General features: G+C 45.9%; 2 protein-coding genes across 2 annotated transcripts; one reads left to right on the top strand and one right to left on the bottom strand.

Moving 5' to 3' along the window:
- The first annotated feature begins 331 nt into the window (after positions 1-331).
- On the top strand, positions 332-8,443 carry TMEM176B (transmembrane protein 176B). The gene is made up of 8 exons (XM_052638974.1): positions 332-418; positions 1,304-1,370; positions 2,807-3,038; positions 5,383-5,493; positions 6,120-6,176; positions 6,416-6,637; positions 7,530-7,649; positions 8,165-8,443. The coding sequence occupies exons 3-8, from the start codon at positions 2,847-2,849 to the stop codon at positions 8,258-8,260; spliced, it is 798 nt and encodes a 265-aa protein (XP_052494934.1). The 5' UTR covers positions 332-418; positions 1,304-1,370; positions 2,807-2,846; the 3' UTR covers positions 8,261-8,443.
- Positions 8,444-18,412: 9,969 nt separating this feature from the next.
- Positions 18,413-19,076, bottom strand: LOC128046921 (ras-related protein Rab-21-like). The gene is given in 2 exon segments (XM_052639106.1): positions 18,413-18,788; positions 18,790-19,076. Coding segments are annotated over 2 exon segments (663 nt in total).
- Between the last annotated feature and the right edge of the window lie 6,825 nt (positions 19,077-25,901).

The following is a 25,901-nucleotide window of genomic DNA, read 5'->3' as shown; positions in this document are numbered from 1 at the left end:
GGCTCTGGTGTCTGGGAGAGCGCAAGGGCCAGGTGGGTGGCCTGGGAGATGGAAGAGCTGACCAGCCTTGGGAAACCCTAAGAGGCCATTCTGTCTCCCGTCCCCACTAGGGCAGGGGCTTTCTGATCAAGAATTCCCCCAGTGTGTGTGCTGTCTGAGTAGGTATGGACATGCCAGAGTGTGTGTGTGTGTGTGTGTTCTCTGCCTTCTCTGGCCAGCCTGACTGTCTACTCAAGACCAAACCCCCCTAGAGGGGCCCCTTTGGCCCAGCTTCTTTCTGGGAAGTCAAGATGCTGAAGGTCAGGTCCTCATCACTCCATCCCTCCTTCTGCTCTCTCCCACCCCCCAGTGGGTCTCAGCTCTGGGCAGCTCCTCCCAGCTCTGCCCGGCTCGGCCGCTGGCTCCCACAGGACAGCAGGTGAGAAGAGCCTTTACAGCCTAGATGATCCCCCCTTCCAGGAGACACTCACTGCCAGACCCCACCCCCCAACTCTCTCTAGGAGGCTCCAAGACCAGTCCCCAAAGCCCCCATCCTGTCTCACAGGATGCCATTCTGCCCGGTTTCTGGTTCCCCTAGGACCTGCTTGGAAGGAAGGGATACATTAGCGAGAGGAAGGGACCCTAGAAAAATGCCTGGGGAGGGCCGGGAGCCCATGTCTGGCCACATCAAATGGGCGGCTGTTCCTCCCTAGTGCCTCATGCCTCTATTCCAGGGGTGAGGCGGCTGAGGCTAAGGAGGGTTTGTGGTGAGAGGTCTTTTGGTAGGAAAGGTGGAAGGTGGAGGGCCCAGAGTATAGCATGGGCTCTGGCCGGTTCTCTCCAGCTTGAGGGGGAATAGGGAGGAGCCGGGCAGAGAGCAGGGTCCAGGGCTGCAAGGAAGAGCTCCTTAGCCTGAAGTCAGGGTGGCGTGAAAGGGAACCTTCATGGGGCTGGCCTGGCTCAGAGGAAGAGCAGGAATCTAGGCTGATCTGGGGACTGGAGTTGGGAGTGGGGTGTGGAGGGGGGAAGTGGTGGTACCCAGAGGACTTGGAGGGGGTAGGGGGGAAGTACTGGTACCCAGAGGCTTGGAGGAGGGTGGAGGGGAGAGATAGCAGTACCCAGAGGACTTGGGGGGGGGTGGAGGGGGGAAGAGGTGGTACCCAGAGGACATGGGGGGTGGGGGGAAAGAGGTGGTACCCAGAAGACTTGGAGGCAGCTGGAGCCTAAGCCACTTTCTGGGCCTTAATATGATGCTCGTCCCTGGAGCCCAAGGATGATCTGGCTGGAATTCTGACTGGGCTTCCTGGGATGGGTCTGTGAACAGGTCTGAACCTCCTTGCACATCTGCAGAATCATCAGACACCCGACTTGTATCCTTCACAGGAGGCCAGGTAGGTGAAGCAGGAAGCTGCTCTGAGAAGCTTATACAATACAGATGGGAAGACTTTAAATTTATCATCCTCGCTGATGTTATTAGAATCGTTATTAATAATGCTATGATTTAAACAGTGATCATTAGGATGACCATGAGAATTGCTTCTAGGGGATTTCTTTTGGAACAAGGCAAGTTGATTCCAAAATACGCAAGGAGAAGTAATCTAGCAAAAGTGGCCATCAAAGAGAAAAGTAACATGGTGAGGGGGTCAATGAAATAGCTCAGCTAAATATGAAACTCTGTATTTATAATTAAAACTTATGGTCATGGTGCATGACTCATCAGATCCACCAATGGGCCAGTTAAAGAGTAAAACAGACTTGGTTTCCTATGGGAATTTCACTTTTGCTCCAGGGAGCATTTTAAATCAATGGGAGAAGGATGATGCATTCCATAAACAGGATATATTTTCAAAAGTTTAACATCTTAAAAAAAAAAAACAATTTGGGTCCATTTTTCCCCAGCTTACAAGGTAAGTTCCAGATAGATCAACATTTAAATGTGAAAACTGAAAACATAAAAGCACTTAGAAGAAAACAGGGAAGAATTATTATTTTATGATCTGGACATGGCAAAGTCCTTTTTAAGTATGCTATGTAACCCAGAAATCATGAAAAAATGACTGAAAATTTTGATTATATAAAAATACAAGCTAAGTCAAAAATAAATTACAAATATTAAAGCCCTATCTGCAAGTCATGTCACAGATGGTAATTTTTCAAACACACAAAGAACTCCTGTAAAGACCAAAACAAAACAATAAAACAGGGCAGTCATAGGATATGAAAGGGAAGCTCAGAAAAGAAGAGGAAAAAGGGTCTTAAACATGAAAAGAAAGTCAACCACAGTCATAATGGGAGAATTAACAGTATTGGAATAGTCATAGAAGTGGATTGGAACAGTCACAGGAAGCATATTAGAAAATGGTAATATTTTTCTGCCTGGAAGGTAACTAGCTGGCTATGAGAGAAAGATATATAATTGGTATAATTATAATAGGAGAGAGGATTTTAGCAGTATACACTTACTTATCTTTTGATTTTTTTTTTTACCATATAAAAGTATTATGTGTAAATATACACACCATGCTGCTAAAATAATTCATATTCCTTTCTTTGTTAATCCCAAACCCCAGACAAACTGTATCTGACCATTTGGGGAAGAGATCCCAGGATACATGTGATGAAAACTCTACAAATGATTCAGATTTGTATTCCAAATTAAGATCGGGGACTTCCCTGGTGGTTCAGTGGTTAAGACTCTGAACTTTCTAGGCTGGGGCATGGGTTTGATCCCTGGTCAGAGAACTGAGATCTCACATGCCGGGACTTGACATGGAGACTATTTTCTTACCCTGCACTCATGCTGTGTATTCCTTTTCTTCTTCCTCAGCTCTCAGACCTCACTCCTGTACATCTCCCCAGCAGGAAGGATGGCCCAGAACACGCTGACTGTGAATGGAGTTGATGTGGGCTCTACGCTCTCCCAGCCCACCCACATTGACATCCACATCCACCAGGAATCCGCTTTGGCACAACTGCTAAAAGCTGGGAGTTCCCTGGTGGAGCGCCTGTCTCACCGTCCTGCCAAGGCCAGGATAGGCTATGGACAGCTGGCACTAGGGGTAAGAGTGGGCTGGCTGGAGAGATGGGTTAGCACGGTGACGCAGAGGCAGGTAACACTCCTTCTCCAATATGATGTGAGAAAAGGAAGTGAGTAAAATCCCCATGAAAACTCACAACTTGTATCCCTGCTTGTTTGGAAGTTTCGACACAGAGATTGAGATGGAAAGAAGTAAGGGATTGTTTCTCTGGTGCAGTATGAGCAGCCCCAGCCAGAGGTAGGGGTGAGCAGGTGGAAGGATCGCTGGAGGCTTTCGAACCCATGTGGACGGAGGGCCTACAGATGCCAGGCGATATGATAGGCACGTTGCGGGGAAGGCTGAAGCCAGAATCCCTCGATGATCACCTCAAGGTGCTCAGCATTCCTCAGAAGGGTCAGGCAACTGCACAAACGCCTAGAGGCAAAGGTAGATCAGGTGGCCACCTGATGCGAAGAGCCACCTCATCGGTAAAGACCCTGATGCTGGGAAAGATCAAAGGCAAAAGGAGAAGAGGGTGGCAGAAGATGAGATGGTTGTTTGGTATCACTGATTCAATGGACATGAGCTTGTAAGCAAGCTCTGGGAGTTGGTGATGGACAGGGAAGCCTGGTGTGCTGCAGTCCATGGGGCTGCAAAGAATTGGACACGACTGAGTGGTTGAACAACAACAGGTGATGTGCTTGGAAGACAGGACGGCCTCCTGCAGAGGGCCTCCTGCAAGGGATGGCATCTGAGCCAGACCTTGAATGGAGAAGCAATGTGTTTAACAGATAGAGGTGGAGGATGGGAGGAAAGGAATTTCAGGTTTTGAGAATGCCTAGGACAAAGGCAAAGAAGCCAGAAAGCATAGGGCAGGTTCTGTCAGAGTAAAGAGAATGGGACTCCTGGCTGATTAGACTGGAAATATAAACCAGTATTGCTGAGAGCCTTGAGTGACTAGCTGAAGAGTTCGTCCTGGATCAGCTTCAATGGTGGGAAGGATTGGACATGGAGGGATTCGGGGCAGGTACCTGAGTTTCAGGCAGCCTCCCAGCCAGGTGGTGTCCAGGTAAGATGTATGGAGGGTCAGCATCTGCGAGGTTACAGCAAAAATGAGGAGGAGAGAGTGGAGTCCAAGTCTTCGGTGGGGGGGGGGGGGTCACTTGGGAGTGGGTGGACTTGGGGCACCAGAGAGGAGAGGAGTTTGAGAGGATGCTGAGGTTTGGAGTGAGAGTGACCAGAAGACTGGAGCGCTGGAAGTCAGCAAGGCAGACCCTGGCGGTGTGGGGGATGGGGTCTGGCATTTGGATGTGATGAATCTGAGAGGCTGGCAGGACATGTAGCTGATGATATCCATGTAGGTGGTGACGTCCAAGAAGCCGTGATAGTCAGATCCTCCAGGAAACAGACACCCAGTGGGGAGCTAGGTGTGCAAAAGGTTTACTGGGGTGTAACATCATGCAGTGAAAAGGGCAGGAGTGGGCAGGGGGAGAGAGGAGGTCTTGATGGAGCCCTGATGAGGTCTGTAGTAGCCCAGTAGGGAGCTTGGGAGCAAAGACTGCCCACCATAGGAGTCCCGTTCTAGGTGGAAATGGCCCTCGAACCACCACCTTGCTTAGTCCTTGCTGGGCAGCTATCCCTAAAGAATGTGCCTTCGGCTTGAAAGATGAGGGGACCCCAAAGACGCTGACCACTGCAGGCTGTCAGCTAGTGAAGTGTGCAAGTCGCTCAGTCGTGTTTGACTCTTTGTGACCGCATGGACTGGAGCCCACCAGGCTCCTCTGTCCATGGGATTCTCCAGGCCAGAATACTGGAGTGGGTGGCCATTCCCTTCTCCAGGGGATTTTCCCGACCCAAGGATTAAACCTGGGTCTCCTGCATTGCCGGCAGATTCCTTACCGTCTAAGCCACCAGGGAAGCCCAGGCTGTCAGCCAACCACACTCCTTTCTGGAAGGAGGTCTTTGTGGCCCATCCTGGACAGGATGGTGGGCTTCCCATGGGAAAAAGAGGAGAAAAGAAGCAGGAAGCATCAAGTGGGATGACAAGGTGTGGTATTTAGGAAAACTGGGATTTAGGAAAGAATGAAGGATAAAATGCTGTCAAGTCAGAGGGGTGAGGGAGAAGCAGGATGCACTGCTTCATGGATAGAACTTTCAGAATCCAAGCAGAGAAGTCAAGGCAGGGCAAGAGAGGGGAGCCATCTCCAGGGCTGCGCCCCGAGTGCGTGGGCTCATGGCAAGGCGCGTGGCTTTCCCCATCTCTTGCAGGTGACCCAGCTGTTGCTTGGGGCGATCAGCTGTGCTCTCCAGGAGCTGGGAGCTGGGTGGCTGCGCCGGGAACGTGTAGGCTCATGGGAAGGGGCGTGGCTTTCCCCATCTCTTGCAGGTGACCCAGCTGTTGCTCGGGGCGATCAGCTGTGCCCTCGGTGGGCTTCTCTACTTGGGACCCTGGATTTGGCTGCGTGCCTCGGGCTGTGCCTTGTGGGCAGGGTTTGTGGTGAGTAAGAAAGGGGTTATGAGTCTGCGGCCATACCATCCTGAGGACTCCCGATTTCATCTGACCTTGGACGTTAAGCAGGGCCAGGCCTGGCTAGTACTTGGATGGGAGGGAAGGGCTGTGATCTCCTTGGGAGGCAAGTGGTCATGGACAAGGAGAAAGAAAGTTCCTTTGGATCTGGGTCAGGGATCGGGGGAAGGGACCACAGGCCCAGGGACCAAATAAATGCCTTATGTTATGAGGACGCCGGTGGGATGAGATGGTTGGATGGCATCACCGACTCAATGGGACAAGAGTTTGGGCAAGCTCAGGAGATGGTGAAGGACAGGGAAGTCTGGCCTGCTGCAGTCCATGGGGTCGCAAAGAGTCGGACACCTCTTAGTGACTGAACAACAGTGATGAGGAGGCTGCCTTAGGGGGTGGGCAAAACCCTTCCACCCTCCGTTTTCCTCTTGAAGGCGTGGCTGGGAAGAGTCGGGCAGTTGTAAAGGGAGTCCTGTCTGCCTGCTAGGTTTTTTTGCATGGCTCTTGGATCCTGCTTCAAACTGGCTGTTCTGGGGCCTGTTGGAAGAAGTGTGATGGGAGACGGTCAACTGGAGGGCTTTTCTGGTGTCTTCTCTTCCTAGGCCATTGCAGCAGGCGTTGGGGCTATTGTCCACGAGAAGCGCCGGGGCAAACTCTCGGTGAGTCAGGCATCCTCTGCCCCACCTTGTCCTCTGTCCCCCTACGATGTCTGTTTTCCTGCTCTATTTTTCTGTCTTCACTCCTTTGGTTTCAAATATCCTAAGATCTTTCCTGGAAGGGTAGGAAGGGTTTTTATCCTGGGCCAGGAAGCTGGGGAAGAGGAGGTTGGTTTGAGGCTGGGACCCCACGGCTCTGCCATCCATGGAGGGGGACCGCCTCTTGAACCTCTCTCTTCTAGGGCTGCGCATCAGGTCTGCTCACTCTGGCTGGCATCGCCACGGCCGTGGCTGCTGTCATCTTCTGTGTGAATAGCTTCCTCTGGGAAGGTGATGGCTTCTATGACATCAGCTCCGTGTGTGATTCCTTAGTCCCTGTCACCCCCACCTCTTGGTACCAGCGAAGAAGTTCCTATTCATCGTGGGAGGAGGAGAACTGCAGAAGATACATGCAAATGCTGATGGTGAGAAAGGAGAGTCAATCTTCCAAGAACACATCATAGCTGTAAATTGGGGGACTGGGGCACCAGAGGGCAGACACGGAGGCCCTCTGAGCGTGGACCTCATCTGACCTTGTTGGTTCAGGAGGTTTTAACTTAAATTGAAGACACCGTTCAGATCTCCGGGCATGATCATTCCCTGAATCAAAGGGGATGAGGAGCAAAGAGGGGACAGGATATCATGAGCCACCCTTCTGTCTTTCCTGGTGTGTGACTGCTATCACTCATCCCCTGCCAGGTAACACACGGCCCCCAAATGCAGTGACTTAACACTGCAGTTGGTTAGTATGTCTCACATTCTGTGGGTTGACTAGGCTTACATGGGCAGTCCTCACTTGGGTTTTCTCAGGCAGTTGCAGTCATGGGTCAGTTGGGTGTGAAGTCATCCAGGAGTTTGATTGGCTGGACTGCCAAGATGGCACACTCACATGTCAGGGGGCTCAGCTGGGGAGTACCAGCCAGGGAGGCTACAATGGCTTCTCTGTGTGGCTTGGGCAACTGGGTTACAATAGGCAGCATCCCACTGTGAGCATTTTAAGATGTAGGCAATGGAAGCTGCCAGGCCCTAGTGTCACTTCCATTGTATGTTGTTGATCAAAGCATTCCCAGGCTTTGATTCCAGATTCCAGGGGGTTGAGCAATAGTCTCCACCTCTTCACAGGGTGTGGTAAGGTCACCCTGCAGACAAGCAAATGGGATGGAGACTGTCTGCCCCTGTGGTTGGAAAATGCAATCTGCTTCTGGGTGAGAAGGAGTTAGTTGAACAGACTCTGATACCTCCTAGCAAGATGAGAGTAACAGAGGAATCACAGGAGCTGACTCCTGACTGTAACTGTTTTTTCTCCTTTATCTTTAGGATTTGTTCCTAGGAATCCGTGCTCTGCTCCTGGCTATCTGTGCTCTGCAGGTCATTGTGTCCTTGGCTTCCCTGGGCATGGGTCTTCGAAGCTTCTGTGGCCAGAGCTCCCGGGCCCTGGTGAGCTGTTAGGGAGAAAGATCCCCTGGAGGAGGAAATGGCAGCCCACTCCAGTATTCTTGTCTGGAGAATCCCAAAGACAGAGGAGCCTGGTGGGCTCCGGTCCACTGGGTCACAGAGAGTCAGACACGACTGAAGCGACTGAGCACACACATCATGCAGGGAAAGGGCAGGTCTGGCTGGTGTGGCTCTAGGGAACTACAGGGGGGCAGGAACACGGCTGAGCCGAGGTCATGCCCCCCTCACTCAGCCTTTGCCTGTGCTGGGCTCTGCCCTTCGCTGTCTGGGGAAGGTGACCCCATCACTTTGACCTGGGTTAACATCTGCCTCCCCAGCTTCTTTGTTGTCAGTTCCGCACTTTCTCTCTTTTCTGGCCTAGATCTTGTCTAGCTCCCCTTCTTCCATCAGCTTTTCCTTCCCTCCTTCTTTCCTTTGCCTGATTGCCAAGTGGAGCTGACTCTGTCCCATCCTTTGCCTCCCGAGGATTGATTTTCTTCCTGTTTTTCTTTTTTCAGCAGGATGAAGAAGGGTCAGAGAGGAATCTGCTGGGGGAGAATTCAGTGCCCCCCTCCCCCTCCAAGGAGAAGACCACGGCTGTCATTGTACTGTGAGCAGCCAGAGACCCTTGCCTGGACCCTGCATGCCCCTTCCAAGTCGCCCAGGGCCCCTCACCACCCTGTCCCACAGACTTGCTTCCTGTGCTCACTTTTCTTCTCCCCACCCTCACCCACTGTGGCCACTCCAGGGTCTTCCATTCAGCGAACAGGTATTGTCACGTTTCCCCTAGTGCTGATTAAACAGAAATAACCCCAAAGAATGATTTTGTGTGGAAAAGATGTAGTCTTTGTTTGTTAATATACCTGGTGCATCGATACTCATGAAATTGAATGAGAATTACGCATGAGATCCAACCAATCCATCTTAAAGGAAATCAGTCCTGAATATTCATTGGAAGGACTGATGCTGAAGTGAAAACTCCAATACTTTGGCCACTTGATGAATAGAACTGACTCATTTGAATAAGACCCTGATGCTGGGAAAGATTGAAGGCGGGAGGAGAAGGGGATGACAGAGGATGAGATGGCTGGATGGCATCACTGACTCAATGGACATGAGTTTGAGTGAGCTCCAAGAGTTGGTGATGGACAGGGAGGCCTGGTGTGATGCAGTCCATAGGGTCGCAAAGAGTCAGACAAGACTGAGTGACTGAACTGACTGACTGACGTATCATATGGAAACCGGGTCCGAATAAGACTAAATTTTCGTTTTGCTCTATATCCCAAGTGAAAAAAAACTCCTTTTGGCAATTTCCTTCTGTTCAATGTAAAGTGAAAATAGCTATCATAAGCTTAGGATCTTTTTACCTATTGTCTTTAAGCATCTATAACGGATCTGTGGGCTCTACGGAGCCATGTGAGACATGGACTGAGATCATTGCCTCCCTCCCTCCCTTTCCTCCTGCCCTTCCTCTTCCTCCCCCTCCGTCTTTTTACTTTCTTTCCTTCCTCCCTCCCTCCCTTCCTTCTTTTCTTTTTCTCTGTCTCCTCCATCTCTTTCTTACTCTCTTCTTTTTTTGCAGTAATTACTGTTAGTTCCCTCACTACACACACACACACCACACACACATACACCTGTTATTCGCCTCTCATGGTAAATGATATGACTGATAAGTGCTGGGGTCCAGCCCCAGTGGATCCAGGGTAATTCGAAAGGGAGACGGAGTAGGCGTCCTAGGAAAAAACATTTAATTACAGATATATAGAGAGAGATTAGAAACGGACAGTGTAGTAGGAAAATTAGTGGAGCAAAGGAGGCTGAGTAACTTGGTTTATGTGAAATACCAATCACCATCTATGTAGGCCACAGGTGTCTTTCCGTTCTCCCGAAGGAGAGGAGGAACTGAGGCCTCCCCGGTCTGATCTTAGAAGCCCAGGCAAAATTAGCAGGCGTGGTGAGTACCCACATACCAGATGGGAATTCAGCCAGAAGGGAAGAAAAGGACACGGGGGAATCAGTCTTTCCAGAAACTGATCTCATTTCTTTATTTTTCAGTTTTGCTTATATACTTTTTGTTATACATAGGGATGAATACAGAGTCATGTGGGGGTCAGCAGACCTGACCCTTGTCACAATCAGGTGCTTCATATAAAATTATACAAAGATCTTATGGGTTTTACATCATCTTCTGGCCATGAGGCCTGCTGACATTTTATGATCCTTTTTTTCTGATAACCAAAAAACTTATATTTTCCAAGGGTGTTTTTTCTTAAACTAGGCACCACCCTCCAAATAAAGTTGCATTCCTATAGGGTGAGGGTGTAGGGAGTTACAATCAAGAAAGGAATTTACTTAGTCTAAGGTTTAACATGATTAATCTTAAAGGTTAACACTTATTTTTCCTATATGCTAGTTATATTCATTATAAGGGCAGGGAATATGGAGATTTGGCAGCAAATATTGGCTCAACAAATGAAAACCCTTCACCAATGTTCCCCTTAAGATCTATTTAGTCTTAAGATAGTGATAAGGTTACATTTTTACATAGCAAGGACACAGTGATTTATAACAAAGTACAGTGATCTATAACAAAAGAGAAAATTCATTAACTCAAAAAGTCTAGTATTTCTGACATCAAAACTACTATATTTCCTTTTCTATATTCCAAATACATTGATTAATATATTCCCAGGTGCCTAAGGATATGGAGGCCTGGCGGCAATCATTGACTGAACAATGAGAAAAGCCCTATGCTAATTAAGACTTTCCAAATACTCCAGACTCTCTGTGCTGTTAATGGTTGAGAGGTTGTCACACAAGCTAGTCTGTCAGCAGAGAGGTTTGACCTGAGACACCCTTGTCACAACCAGGGCAGGGAAGTAGCAGTAATTATTGGCACAACAAATGAAAAAACCCTTCACCAATATAATTGCTAATCAACCCACTATACTATACTAATAATTTTGTAATTTCTCAAAAGAGTCTGTATTTAGAAAGTTTTAAAGCATCTCATGCCTCTCATGGTTGGGAGGCTGTAAACAATCATATGTGGCCGGACAAACCCACTCAGGCAGGCGAGGGAACCTTCAGAGGAGTTTGTAAGTTGAAACACTCCTGTCACACCCAGGAATTTTTATTAACTGGAGCTGCAAGTTAATTCCTTCTCCGAGAGAAATGGTTATGGGGGACAGCCCCCCGTAAAGTCAGAGGTGTAGGTGAGAGCATAAAACAGACTCTGGTTTTGTGGGTAGATGCTCAGGAACAGGGGGTTTCCTGAGGCTTGATCACGCCTTTGCGTATGCCAAGCCCCCTTCCTCATGACCTTTGCCATGGGTGGAGTTCCTCATGCTGGCTCCCGGCAGAAAAGCTTTTTACTTTAAAAATTTTCTATGTACAATATAAATATATAGATATAAGCATTTCTGTTATGGAACCGGATTCATTTGTCCAATGTGCAGCAAGCATCACCAAATGCCAAGATGCTGAGGTTTGCATCAGAGAAGACATTTATTTATGAGATAGCCAAGTGAGGAGTTGGGAGAATGAATCTCAAATGTGCCTCCCAAAGGCGAGGAGCTTGAAATCTTTGTGGGGTAGAGAAGCAGGGTGGTCTTAGGTGTGGAGAAAGGTGACTCAAAGTGGGGAAAGGTGAGGTAGCTGGCACTCTGTACCAGCGTGTCTGATTTATGGGCTTTGTCACGGGATGCATGTCCAAAATTGGAGGCACTAGCATGACTGGATGGTGGAGTTTTCTGATGTCAAAAGGTCATTCACTGGACCCCTGTGCAGGCTGAGTTTTAGGGTTGGTGGTCCCAATCTGTCTTAGCCAGCTTGAACTGGACAGGGGCTGACTCCAAGTCCTGGAAAACAACTTATGCTGTTTTTACTACAAGCTTCCCTTGTGGCTCAGACGGTAAAGAATCGTCCTGCCGTGTAGGGCACCTGGGTTCGATCCCTGGGTCGGGAAGATCCCCTGGAGAAGGAAATGGCCACCCACTCGAGTATTCTTGCCTGAAGAATTCCATGGACAAAAGAGCCTGGTGCGCTACAGTCTGTGGGGTCACAAAGAGTCGGACACGACTGAGCGACCAGCATTGTTACTACAGTGACCCATTCATCAGAGGCCAAAAACAGTTAGGATGAACTTGGTCAGTGAAGGCAGCTTTCAAGGGAAGGGGGTTTTAATAAGTTGTTTCCTTACCTGCTGTCCTGTAGGATGAGCCCCAGATTTCTGTGGATCACCGGTTTCTGTCAGCCTGGGCTTTCCCAGGGGCTCAGTGGTGAAAGAAGCCACCTGCCAATGCAGGCAATATGGGTTCGATCCCTGGGTCAGGAAGATCCCCTGGAGAAGGAAATGGCAAGCCACTCCAGTATTCTTGCCTGGAGAATTCCATGGACACAGGGGCCTGGCGGGTTACAGTCCATGGGGTCACAAAGAGTCAGACACGACTGAGTGAGTAACAGTTCTGTCAGCCTTATGGGGCATGGTTTCACTTCTGAGGGGTAAAAAGGCATGCCATGGTCTGAGAATTAAGACAGCATAGGGATTCTCACATTTTTCTGATTCCAGCGTAGTGAGGGGGCTTGCATTTTGGTTGTGACTTGATGACATATCTGACAGGTAGGTTTTATTCATACCTCTTAGCAGACTCATAGCAGAAGAACTGGCTGGGCACCCCCACCTCTACCCACTGCACAATCCTGCCTCACAACGTGGTGCTGACAGGGGCAGAGATGCTGGGATGAGCGAGGCACGGCCTCACTGTGGGAGCTTCAGGACAGAACCAAGGATGCCCATGAGAGAAGGCATCTTTCTTCTCTTGGTTGAAGATGCTGTTAAGGTGCTTAGTTCAGTTCAGTTCAGTTCAGTCGCTCAGTCGTGTCCGACTCTTTCAACCCCATGAATCGCAGCACACCAGGCGTCCCTATCCATCACCAACTCCTAGAGTTAACTCAGACTCACGTCCGAGTTAGTGATGCCATTCAGCCATCTCATCCTCTGTCGTCCCCTTCTCCTCCTGCCCCCAATCCCTCCCAGCATCAGAGTCTTTTCCAGTGAGTCAACTCTTCGCATGAGGTGGCCAAAGTACTGGAGTTTCAGCTTTAGCATGATTCTTTCCAAAGAAATCCCAGGGCTGATCTCCTTCAGAATGAACTGGTTGGATCTCCTTGCAGTCCAAGGGACTCTCAAGAGTCTTCTCCAACACCACACTTCAAAAGCATCAATTCTTCGGCACTCAGCTTTCTTTATAGTCCAACTCTCACATCCATACATGACCACTGGAAAAACCATAGCCTTGACTAGACGGACCTTAGTCACAAAGTAATGTCTCTGCTTTTGAATATGCTATCTAAGTTGCTCATAACTTTTCTTCAAAGGAGTAAGTGTCTTTTAATTTCATGGCTGCAGTCACCATCTGCAGTAATTTTGGAGCCCAGAAAAATAAAGTCTGACACTGTTTCCACTGTGCTGTAGTATTTCTCAACCAGCCCTTTTATGGCTAGATCAGATAGAAATTGTTTTCATATTTCATTCTGGTAAAGACCTCAACTTCGTAGTTTGTTTCTTTTGTTGCTGTTTTTCTAGCACAAATCGATCTCTTACTGTCAGAGTCCGGCAGCTTCCTTTTTCTTCCCCTGATGTTTCCAAGTTTCTGAGGGAGGAGCTTGCTCCTCCATCTGACCCCCCTCCCCTCCCCCATTTCTTCTCTTCCATATCCTTCCCCCCCCCCCCCACACCCCCCCCCTCCCTCTCCTCGCCCTGTGAATAGCCTTGGAAGTCTCATCATCTTTGTTTTTCTTTCCAGTAGGAAATCAAGTTCCATCCCTCCCTCTCCTTGCTTTTGTTTACTTGGAAAACCCAGCAGCCATCTGTCTGTCTGCACAACTCAGTCTTGGGGACCAAACTGTATATTCGCAACTGACTTCACAACCCTGACCCACGATCTGGCAATTAGTCCCAAGCCAATGTGTACTTACTGAAGGATTTAACTATTCTGAGTGTAAACAGGAAGAAAATAGTTCTATTTTTCTTTTCTGATCACTACTTTTCACTGTGTTTTGTCAACTCCCTGATTCCCCACTGGCTATTGGTCCTTTAACCTTGGCACCAGCATCCAGATTCCACAACCTGGTGTCTGAGACTCAGTTCTGCATTTCATGATGGTTTAGGGGCAGTAGTTTCCAAGCTGCTTCATGGGGTGTTAGATCCACCCCAAGCTTGCTTCAGGGCTGTCGGGATATAAGTGTTGGTGTGCAGGCTGGAGGGCTCTGATGCCTCCAACCCCCTTCAGCTGGAGCTGAACATCACTTGTTAGAATACAAAGCGTTCCCTTACTTGCGGAAAGAGTTCTGTATTTTAAAAGCTCTTTAATAATCAACTGTATATATGTGTGTGTATGTATGTATGTATGTATATATATATATATATATATATATATGTATATATACACACACACACACACACACACATATAAGTATATATGCTTCCCTGGTGTTGTTAATGGTAAAAAACCTGCCTGCCAATGCAGGAGATATAAGAGACATGGGTTCAATCCCTAGGTCGGGAAGATCGCCTGGAGGAGGGCATGGCAGCCCACTCCAGCATTCTTGTCTGGAGAATCTCATGCACAGGGGAGCCTGGCAGGCTGCAGTCCACAGGGTTGCAGAGTCGGACAAGACTGAAACAACTTAGCACGTGTGCATGCGCTCACACATACACATATATATATGAGGGGCTTGCTTCCCAGGCAGCTCAGTGGTAAAGATCCACCTGCCAACGCAGGAGACACTGGTTCGACCCCTGAGTCAGGAAGATCCCCTGGAATAGGAAATGGCAACCCTCTCCAGTATTTTTGCCTGGAGAATTCCATGGACAGAGGAGCCTGGTGGGCTACAGTCCATGGGGTCACAGAGAGTTGGACACGGCTAAGCCACTGAAGGCACTTAAATAAAAGACCCATTTTCCCCCCATGTTTAAAACTGCAATCATCAGAGCTAGGGTCCCTTCCCAGAGGAGACAAGCGTTTGCACCAGGAAGGTTAGGGTTAGGAACGTCTGTCCTAGCGTGTGGCTCCTTCCTCTCACTGCGATTTCTTCAAGTGATTCCAGCAGGAGGCAGGGGAGGGGATGGGATTTTCTCAGCTGTGAGGAGGACCAGTGGCTGTTTGCCAGTGTCATGTGGGTGATGTCCATTCTTGCTCAACTTGGGAAGCACCTGGGAGTTTCCCCACCTTCTGCTCCACTAGCTGCCTGGCTCAATGAGAAAGACTTCCTGGAAAAGTACGTCCAAGCAAACAGTTGTGAGGTGCCAGGGAGAGGAAGGCTTTCCTGCAGTAGGAGAGTTAATTTACTATTTCTTGCCCCTTCAGAGCTATTTCAGTGGGTGGGATAAAGCTGCATTGCCTCAAACTCCACAAACAAGATCCTGGAGCCTCAGATTTGAAGAAAAGCAAACAAAAATGGTTGCAATTAAGTTTTATGGCGAACTACCAACTCCGTTAAAAAAAAAAAGATTCCTTTCTGAAGTAAGAAGCAGACATTAGGAACCAGTGTTCCTTTCCTCCAGTAGATGCTACTCTGAACTCCTTCAGCATTTACTGGTTAGTTTGCTTCCATCTTCAGCTCCCCACCAACTCCTCATTCAAGGGGATTTCTGCTTTGCTAGCGGTTTTCTTTGAAATCTTTCTTTCTTTTTTTTTTTTTTTTAAAGCATGTGCACTTAACTATGGAGAAGGAAATGGCAACCCACTCCAGTGTTCTTGCCTGGAGAATCCCTGGGATGGGGGCGCCTGGTGGGCTGTCGTCTATGGGGTTGCACAGAGTCAGACATGACTGAAGCGACTGAGCAGCAGTAGCAGCAGCACTTAACTAAGCAAATTCTAAAGGTAACCAATATCCTTATCTTCTACCTGAAGAATACTCTGCCTTTAGAATGCTCTTTGTTAGGTGATATTCTTATCTTGAATTCTAGTTTTATCTTGATTTACTTTAACCCCCCCCCCCCAAGTTAGATGAAAAAAATATATATACTCAGTGTTTGTTTAAATTTACTTGATTTTTTATTAGGCAAAAAAAGAACCCTCATTTTCTTCTAGTTCAGGCTTTCTTCCTGATATCCTTTTTCTTCTTTTTTGAGGTACATTCTTTAAATGTTTCTTTTTTAAAAAAATTATTTATTTTAACTGGAGGCTAATTATTTTACAATATTGTGGTGTTTTTTTGTCATACATCTACATGAATCAGCCATGAGTGTACATGTGTCCTGAACGGTACCCCCCTCCCTCCCTCCCCACCCATCCCTCTGGGTTGTCCCAGAGCACCGGCTTTGAGTGCCCTGCTTCATGCATGGAACTTTCATTGGCCATCTATTTTACATATGGTAATACACACGTTTCGGGCTTCCCTCATAGCTCAGTTGGTAAATCATCTGTCTGCAATGCAGGAGACCTGGGTTCGATTTCTGGGTTGGGAAGATCCCCTGGAGAAGGAAATGGCAACTCACTCCAGTATTCTTGCCTGGAGAATCCCACGGACAGAGGAGCCTGACAGGCTACAGTCTACGGGATCACAGCAGTCAGACACGACTTAGCGACGAAACCACCACCATAGCCAGTTAACAACGTTGTGATAGTTTCAGCTGCACAGCAAAGGGACTCAGCCATACATATACATGTATCCATTCTCCCCCAAACTCCCCTCCCATCTAGGCTGCCATATAATGTTGTCATACTCTTGTTTGTAAAACCTGGGAAACTCTCTGAATTATGCCTTTGAACATCTACTTTCTGAAATTTTCCCTAATATTTCCTTCTGAAATTTGATTAACCGCATGTTCAACCCTCTCACTGTAACTTCCTTATCTCCTAACCTGGTTTGTATCTTTCAGTTTTCATCTCTTTATTTTCTCCCCGTTGCACGCTGGTTAAATTCTTCACAATTATCCAACAAGTTACTCAGTTTCTGTCTCAGTTGTGTATAATCCGCTTTCCCTATTCTATTAAATTTTAAGTTTCATTAAAAATTTTCTAGGTATGGTGTTTTCTTCTTTTTCAAATCTTCCTGTTCCTTTTTGATGCTCTTTTGTTCCTAAGTCATGACACTGATGATCTATATTATTTCTTTAAGCTGCTGCTTCTGCTAAGTCACTTCAGTTGTGTCTAACTCTGCGACCCCATAGACAGCAGCCCACCAGGCTCCCCCATCCCTAGGATTCTCCAGGCAAGAACACTGGAGTGGGTTGCCATTTCCTTCTCCATATTATTTCTTTCTTTTTTTTTTTTTTTTTATCTTAGACATATCATTTACTAGTTTTCCAAGTATGACAGAAATGGAAAAATATATATATTAGAACAAGAACAATTTTTATTAATTTACATAATTTGTGTTCTTCCTGTGCCTGATTTTATTAAAATTAACAAATTTAAGTTTAGTCTTATGCTTAAGGAAAAAAAAAACCTAGTGAGACTCATTTACAAAGTATACAAGAATATAATTTTATAAATCTTTCCAGTGTTTGCTATAACTACGTTACATGAAATGTTTCCCTTCAAAGAAACTCAGAAGGATAGCGCTTACAAAATGAAACAAAACTTTCCGTGTTCATCTCTGGCAAGCAATGAACAAATACAATTTGCTTAGGAAAGATCTAGAACTGCTGCCTCCGGAGCAGAAACTACCACTAACATGCTGCTGTATAAAAGAGTCTTGGTGAGTGGCTACTATCTGGGACTTCTTCCTCTCTTCTCATACCAGTGAATCCATTTCATATAAAGTGTAAGAGAAAACTAAAGCTTTGCAGAAGTGAAACTCAGCATGCTCCACCCAAATACTTCTAAGGTAACCACTCTAAAGCAAAAATGGCAGAAGTCATCTCTTTTATCCCTGCCTCCCAAAAAACAAACCCCACAAAAGAACAAAACAACCCCAAACCCAAAGGCAAATGCTGTTGCTCAATCAATCATCACATGGATTTAGAGGCAAAAAACATGACAACAGCAATAATTCAAGTAAAGTATATGAGAAAATTTAAACACACCACTTTCAAGTTAAGACAGAAGTGAAGGGGAGCTATGATCTTTATATCAGAGTCAAAAAGCTTAGGCATTATCACCAAATGTTAATTCACTTTACAGTCATCAATGAGACTATTGTATATATTTTTGCACCTTGCACTTGTAAAAGCAGATAAAATATTTAATATGTAATTTACATTGTATTTTACCAGCTCAGCATACAGGATGTATAAAGATTATATCAAAGTGTAGTAGACAGTTAGGGGCCTGTGCAAACCCTGCAAAAATAGTACTTCAGGTATCTGCTAATTAAAAAAAAAAGGAGAAAACAAAAGACATTTTGCCATTTAGAAGGGATACAATTCAAACTACCACAAAATACAAAGGACTGCAAAAATGTATACCATTCCAACAACATATGTAAGTTATTAAATAAAGATTTGATTTAAAAGAATATAAATGAAGCCTTTAAGTAGGTCTTTTCTACATGCATATTATTTCTTATTAAAGAAAAAAATATGTAAAAAGGCCATTGGTAATTGCTTTGTTAACATTTGTAGAAAATGCCAATTCTCTGGTCACAAACTCCACTAGGTTTAGCACTTAAGGTCTCTGCAGTTATAAACGTAATTTAAAATACTGTTAATTCTGTAACTCCATCGGTAAAATAATGTGACTTGGAATATGGCAGTCTTCATGTTGAGGGCAATGATCCACACTTTGTTTTTTTTTTACTTTCTTAGGGGTGAACAGTTATCCAGAAGAACAGCACCCTCCGTCAACGCTCTGGGCTTGAGGTTCATCATCAATGATCTGAACACCTCGCCTTGCAGCTCCCGGCTGACTGGAGCCATTGCCTTTTGCCCTCTCATCCATTTGTGCAGTTTCTATCATTCTTTTACAAAGGTCAAGAAAGAGTTCCTCAATTCCTTTGTTCTGTTTGGCTGAAGTGTGATAATGTTTTGCTCCCACAGATTCTGCATACGATTCTGCTTCTTGAATGGAAACATGTCTCTCCTTCTCCGAGTCTACTTTATTACCTACTATACATAAACAGATCTCATTTCCCAACATTTTCCGTAATTCTTTCACCCAGTTTTTAACCTTCTGGAAAGAATCTTCATCTGTTATAAACTAAAATAGCTCCATTTGAATCTCTGTAGTAAATTGGACCCAATGCGTGGAATCTCTCTTGACCTGCTGTATCCCATATAGCAAGATTTACTCTCTTCCCACCAATATTTAACTTCTTTGTTAAGAATGATGCCTGCAGGGTGGTGATGTGCTTGTCGTTGAACTTGTTCTCGCAGAAGCGCAGCACCAGCGACGTCTTCCCCACGCAGCCTTCCCCCAGCAGCACCACCTTGAACGAGTGGGCTCGGCCCGCCGCCGCCCCGCCGCCGCCGGCCGCAGCCATCCCGTCGCGTCCCCCGCCGCCACAGCCGCGGCCCGCGCAGCCACTCCGCACCGGCGCCCCCGGCCCCGGGCGCCGTCCCCACTGCCGCCTCCGATAGTGAAGGGCCCCGGGCACCACGTCAGGAACCTGGGGAGAGGTTAGGAGCGCCCGCTCTCCGCCTCCCTCTAATGGCGTCTCCTCCATATTATTTCTTTAAGCTAGCTACATTATTTAGTTTATTTCTGTTAGAAAAACACCAAATTTGAACTCTTTGCTGTTTTTTTTCTCCTCACTCTTCCAGCTCTCACTAATAATGTCTTGTTTTAATAACATCTATTTATTAATTAATTATTATTATTATTTACTATTTTGGCTATTTTAAAGTGTAAAGTTCATTGACATCAGTACATTCACATTGTTGTGCATCCGTCACCACCATCCATCTCCAGAGATTTTCGTTATCCTAAACGGAAGCTCTGTACCCATTAAATACTAACTCCCCATGTCCCCCTCTCTCCAGCCCTTAGTAACCACCATTCTGTTTTTAGTCTCTATGAATTTGACTACTCTAGGCACCTTAGTACTCTTGCTTGGAAAATCCCATGGACGGAGGAGCCTGGTAGGCTGCAGTCCATGGGGTCGTGAAGAGTCGGACACAACAGAGTGAATTCCCTTTCACTTTTCACTTTCATGCATTGGAGAAGGAAATGGCAACCCACCCCAGCGTTCTTGCCTGGAGAATCCCAAGGACGGTGGAGACTGGTGGGCTGCCGTCTATGGAATCGCATGGAGTCGGACACGACTCAAGCGACTTAGCAGCAGCAGCAGCAGCAGCAGCAGGCACCCTATATCAAATCCTGAAAGATGACACTGTGAAAGTGCTGCACTCAATATGCCAGCAAATTTGGAAAACTCAGCTGTGGCCACAGGACTGAAAAATGTCAGTTTTCATTCCAATCCCAAAGAAAGGTAATGCCCAAAAATGCTCAAACTACCGCACAATTGCACTCATCTCACATGCTAGTAAAGTAATGCTTAAAATTCTCCATGCCAGGCTTCAGCAATATGTGAACCATGAACTTGTTCAAGCTGGTTTTAGAAAAGGCAGAGATGCCGGGAGCCAGCGTGAGGAACTCCGCCCAAGGCAAAGGTCATGAGGAAGGAGGCTTCAGCACACGCAAAGGTGGGATCGAGCCTCAGGAAACACCCTGTTCCCGAGCATCTACCCCCAAAACTAGAGTCTGCCCACTTTACTGTTTTATGCTCGCACCTACACCTCTGACTTTACAGGGGGGCTCTCCCCCCTCACCTCTCTCAGAGAAGGAGTTAACCTACAGCTCCAGTTAATAAAATTTCCTGGGCATGACAAGAGTGTTTCAACTTACGAACTCCTCTGAAGTTTATCTAGCCTGCCTGTACAGGTTTGTCTGGCCACATGTGATTGTTTACAGCCTCCCAACCATGAGAGGCACGAGATGTTTTAGACTTACTAAAGGCAGATTCTTTTAGGAAGTTGGAAATTATTAGTATAGTGGGCTGATTAGGAATTATATTGGTGAAGGGTTTTTCATTTGTTGGGCCAATATTTGCTGCTAAATCTCCATATTCCCTGCCTTTATAATGAATATGACTAGTATATAGAAGAAATAAGTATTAACCTTTAAGATTAATCATATTAACCTTAGGCTAAGTAAATTCCTTTCTTAATTGTAACCCACTATACCCTCACCCTATAGGAATGCAACTTCATCTGGTACCTTAGGAGGGTGGTGCCTGGTTTAAGAAAAATCACCCCTGGAAAATAAGTTTTTGGTTGACTGACCATTATCCGAAAGAAAGGATCATAAAATGTCAGCAGGCCTCATGGCCAGAAGATGATGTAAAACCCCTAAGACCTTTTTGTATACATTTATATGAAGCACCTGATTTTGATAAAGGTCAGGACTGCCGACCCCCGCGTAACTTTGAAATTTCCGTTTGTCTCTATGTGTAACAAAAGCTATATAAGCAAACCTGAAAATAAAGAAAATGGATCAGTTTCTGGAAAGACTGATTCCCCTGTGTCGTTCTTTCTTGTTCTCCATTTTTCTGGCTGAATTCCCATCTGGAGTGTGGGTGCTCGCCAAGCCTGCTAAGTTTGCCCTGGTTTTTAAGTTCCACGAGAGAGGGAGCACAAGGCGGGACACCCTCCAATATTCAAGTGGGCGCCAGTGGCCTACGTAGGTGGTGCAAGCTTCTTGTCTCGAAGCTTTATTGGTATCCCATGTAAACCAAGTTATTCAGCCTCTTTTTCTCTACTAATTTTCCTACTACACTATTTCTTTTTAATCTCCCTCTTTATCTTTAATTAAGCAATTAATTCCTAGGATGCTGACTCTGTCCCCGCTTTGAATTACCCTGGACTCACTGGGGCTGATCATGGAAAAAGCAAGAGAGTTCTAGAAAAACATCTATTTATGCATTATTGACTATGCCAAAGCCTTCGACTGTGTGGATCACAATAAACTGTGGAAAATTCTGAGAGAGATGGGAATACCAGACCACCTGACCTGCCTCTTGAGAAACCTGTATGCAGATCAGGAAGCAACAGTTAGAACTGGACATGGAAAAATAGACTGGTTCCAAATTGGAAAAGGAGTACATTAAGGCTGTATATTGTCACCCTGCTTATTTAACTTATATGAAGAGTACATCATGAGAAACACTGGGCTGGAAGCACAAGCTGGAATCAAGATTGCTGGGAGAAATATCAATAACCTCAGATATGCAGATGACACCACCTTTATGGCAGAAAGTGAAGAAGAACTAAAGAACCTATTGATGAAAGTGAAGGAGGAGAGTGAAAAAGTTGGCTTAAAGCTCAACATTCGGAAAACTAAGATCATGGCATCCAGTCCCGTCACTTCATGGGAAATAGATGGCAAAACAGTGGAAACAGTGTCAGACTTTATTTTTTGGGCTCCAAAATCACTGGAAATGCTGACTGCTGCCATGAAATTAAAAGACACTTACTCCTTGGAAGGAAAGTTATGATCAACCTAGAGAGCATATTAAAAAGCAGAGACATTACTTTGCCAACAAAGGTCTGTCTAGTCAAAGCGATAGTTTTTCCAGTGGTCATGTACAGATGTGAGAGTTGGACTATAAAGAAAGCTGAGTGCTGAAGAATTGATGCTTCTGAACTGTGGTGTTGGAGAAGACTCTTGAGAGTCCCTTGAACTGCATGGAGATCCAACCAGTCCATTCTAAAGGAGATCAGTCTTGGGTGTTTATTGGAAGGACTAATGCTGAAGCCGAAACTCCAATACTTTAGGCACCTGATGCGAAGAGCTGACTCATTTGAAAAGACCCTGATGCGGGGAAAGATTGAGGGAAAGATTGTCCAGCTCGATGGACATGGGTGGACTCCGGGAGTTGGTGATGGACAGGGAGGCCTGGCATGCTGCAGTTCATGGGGTCACAAAGAGTCGGACATGACTGAGCGACTGAACTGAATTGACCTGAACTGAGGCACCTTATATAAGTGGAATTATGCAATATTTATTCTTTTGTGTCTAGAATATTTCACCTGCAGAAGGCAATGGCACCTCACTCCAGTACTCTTGCCTGGAAAAATCCCATGGATGGAGGAGCCTGGTAGGCTGCAGTCCATGGGGTTGTGAAGAGTCAGACATGACTTCACTTTCACTTTCACTTTTCACTTTCATGCATTGGAGAAGGAAATGGCAACACACTCCAGTGTTCTTGCCTGGAGAATCCCAGGGACGGCGGAGCCTGGTGGGCTGCCATCTATGGGGTCCCACAGAGTTGGACAAGACTGAAGTGACTCAGCAGCAGCAGCAGCAGCAGCAGCAGCAGCAGCAGCAGCATATTTCACTTAGTATGATGTCTTCAAGGTTCACCTATATTGTAGCCTATATCAGAATGTCCTTCCTTTTTTGAGGATGAACAGTGTTCCACTATCTACAGCACATTTTGTTCATCCATTCTTTTGTTGATGGGCAATTTGGTCTGTATTACAATGAATTGCAGGGATGGTTGGATGGCATCATCAACTCAATGGACATGAGTTTGAGCAAATTCCAGGAGATAGTGAAGGACCGGGAAGTTTGGCATGTTGCAGTCCTTGGGGTCACAAAGAGTCTAAAGTGACTTAACGACTGAGCAATGATAACAGCAACAGTGAATTGCAATGGTAAACAAACCCTCTTGTTGTTGTATACAAGAGTGATATTGGAGAGAGATAAGGGGATAACTTCTAAATATTTGTTAGATGAATCAGTAAGTGGCATGCATTATTTTTTTCCAGCTGTGAGTAGAGTTTTGTGTGCATTGGGACCAACAGGACATATCTGTGGGGAACTGAGTAAGGCAACGTTTCTCAATGTGGGATTAGAAGAACATTTCCACTAAGATATACACGAGAACCATCTGGAGGCTTTCTGAGTTATCCTACTATTCTTGGTTGAAATACATTTGTTCCATTTTTGGAACCAATGGGCTACTGTTAGCATACAGTCCCAAGAGTAGATGGTCCCCACATCCATCAGTCCCCGTTTTCTAGGAGCAGCCCTAAATTTCCATTCGGGGATCCACTTTTTTTCTCATTGGCTGTGTGTTCGTGGTGGGGCTTTATCCTCAGTTCTAGGCATATGACCTGTGACCCAAACTTAGATTAAGAAGCAGGTCTTTTCCCCCAGACCATGGGGATTGTTTCAGGAGTGGGCACATGGCCAAAGTCCATCCCATCAGAATAAATCTTGGGGGCTACCAGAGAAGGCTCTTGAACTTGTTGCTGAACTTGAACCTGCAAGGATGTAGAGTTGGAGCTGTAGCAGCCACCTTGCACCCATGGGAGGTTTTCCTGGAACTGCCAAAGACTCCCCCTCCTCCATGGACTTGAGATTGATGACAACCTGTGGAAGGCAGAGCTGAGAGGAGGGAAAAAATCCACTGCTGATGGTGTTGCTCAAGGTCTGAATTCAGCAGTGTCTGAAGCCAGATTGCTCCTTGACCATTCGAGTATGTGCCCAGTAGGTAAGCTTTTGCTTAAGCCTCTTGCAGTTTGAGAGAATTCTAATTAATAGGCTGAGAGTCTGGGATAAGGTAACTGACATTTAAATGGGTGTCCAGGAGTCTCCAAGTTCCAGACCCTAGAGGGCTGAACTTGAAGCCTCCTGGATGGGTGTTGTTTTAGGGGGTGAACCCAGGTGTACTTACTCCATTGCTGTTATTTGGAAGGGGGGATAAATATTGTAGTGGGAGGAGGGGGGAAGTCACATGTGCACCACTGTGATTTTTACATTCTACTGCCACCCTTCCCCTCATTTATCACACCCTTAAGAGTGAATTGGTTTATATTCACGCTTTGGAGGGAATGTACTTAAATTATGCATGAATAAGTCCTCAAAACACATCACTCTAGTGTGCACCAACATTATCAATATATCAATGAAGCATTCAATTTTGACTAATCTTTATTATCTACATATTTTGTTTTATTTTAAATATTTATAATTTCAAAGAGCATTACTTAAGGATCACACTCTAAAAATACATTAAAAACCTGAGATTATGGTATCTGGTCCCATCACTTCATGGCAAATTGAATGCGAAAAAGTAGAAGGAGTGACAGATTTTATTTTCTTGGGCTCTCAAACTGCAGACGGTGACCACAGCCATGAAATTAAAAGACACTTGCTCCTTGGAAGGAAAGCTATCCCAAACCTAGACATCGTATTAAAAAGCAAGCACATCACCTTGCTGACAAAGGTCTGTATAGTCAAAACTATGGTCTTTTTTCAGTAGTCATGTATGGATACAAGAATTGGACCGGAAAGAAGGCTGAGTACTGAAGAACTGATGCTTTTGAATTGTGGTGCTGGATAAGACTCTTGAGAGTCCCTTGGACTGCAAGTAGATCCAACCAGTCAATCCTAAAGGAAATCAACCCTAAGTATTCATTGGAAGGACTGATGCTGAAGCTGAAGCTCCAATACTTTGGCCAACTGATGGGAAGAACTGACTCATTGGAAAAGACCCTGATGCTGGGAAAGATTGAAGGCAGGAGGAGAAGAGGGCAACACAGGGTGAGATGGTTGGATGGCATCACCAACTCAATGGACATGAACTTGTGCAAACTCTGGAAGATAGTGGAGGACAGGGAAGCCTGGCAAGCTGCAGTCCATGGGGTCGCAAAGAGTCAGACATGACTTAGCAACTGAACAACAACAACAACAAAGGACATTTTCAAGCACACAAAGCTATAGTCAAGAGTAACACACCTCACCCATATCCCTCAGACTACTTTTTCTACTTTCAACAAGCATTTACCTTTATCAGATCTAGTTTCATCTATATCCCCCTTATAGTTCCTCCCTTTGGAGAATTTGTTTTATTCTGAAGGTGTTTGCTGGTTTTTGTAGTGAAGAGCTGTGTTTAATACCAGATGAGACTCACGTTGTCTCAGCTTCTGATCAGTCAGAGGACCTGGTTTCAGAAAATAATGCAGGAAGGATGTTAAAGTAGAATCTGCAAACTTTTAGTGATTATTTCTGGTATTGAATTTTTCATCATTCATGGACTAGTGGCTGGTTATGGAAGATGCCAAGAGTCAGAGGAAATCACTGGTACCCAACTAGAAGGATTATTGGATGGTGTAATTAAGCAGGTTCAGATTGAGGCTTTAGCAATAGAGAAATGAACAGATATCACCTCAGTATGATACTATATTAAACCTGAACATCTTGGGGTATGTTGGGGGCTTTTAAAAAGTTTCTTGTGAGGGGAGTTTGGGGGATTTTCAATTGTGAAACGTTCATACTTGTTTTTATTTTTAGTGCAGAA

This window comes from Budorcas taxicolor, chromosome 4, assembly GCF_023091745.1.
Source record: "Budorcas taxicolor isolate Tak-1 chromosome 4, Takin1.1, whole genome shotgun sequence".
NCBI classification, from domain to species: domain Eukaryota; kingdom Metazoa; phylum Chordata; class Mammalia; order Artiodactyla; family Bovidae; genus Budorcas; species Budorcas taxicolor.
Note: the sequence above shows the minus strand (reverse complement) of the source record. Positions and strands in the feature narration are given on the sequence as shown.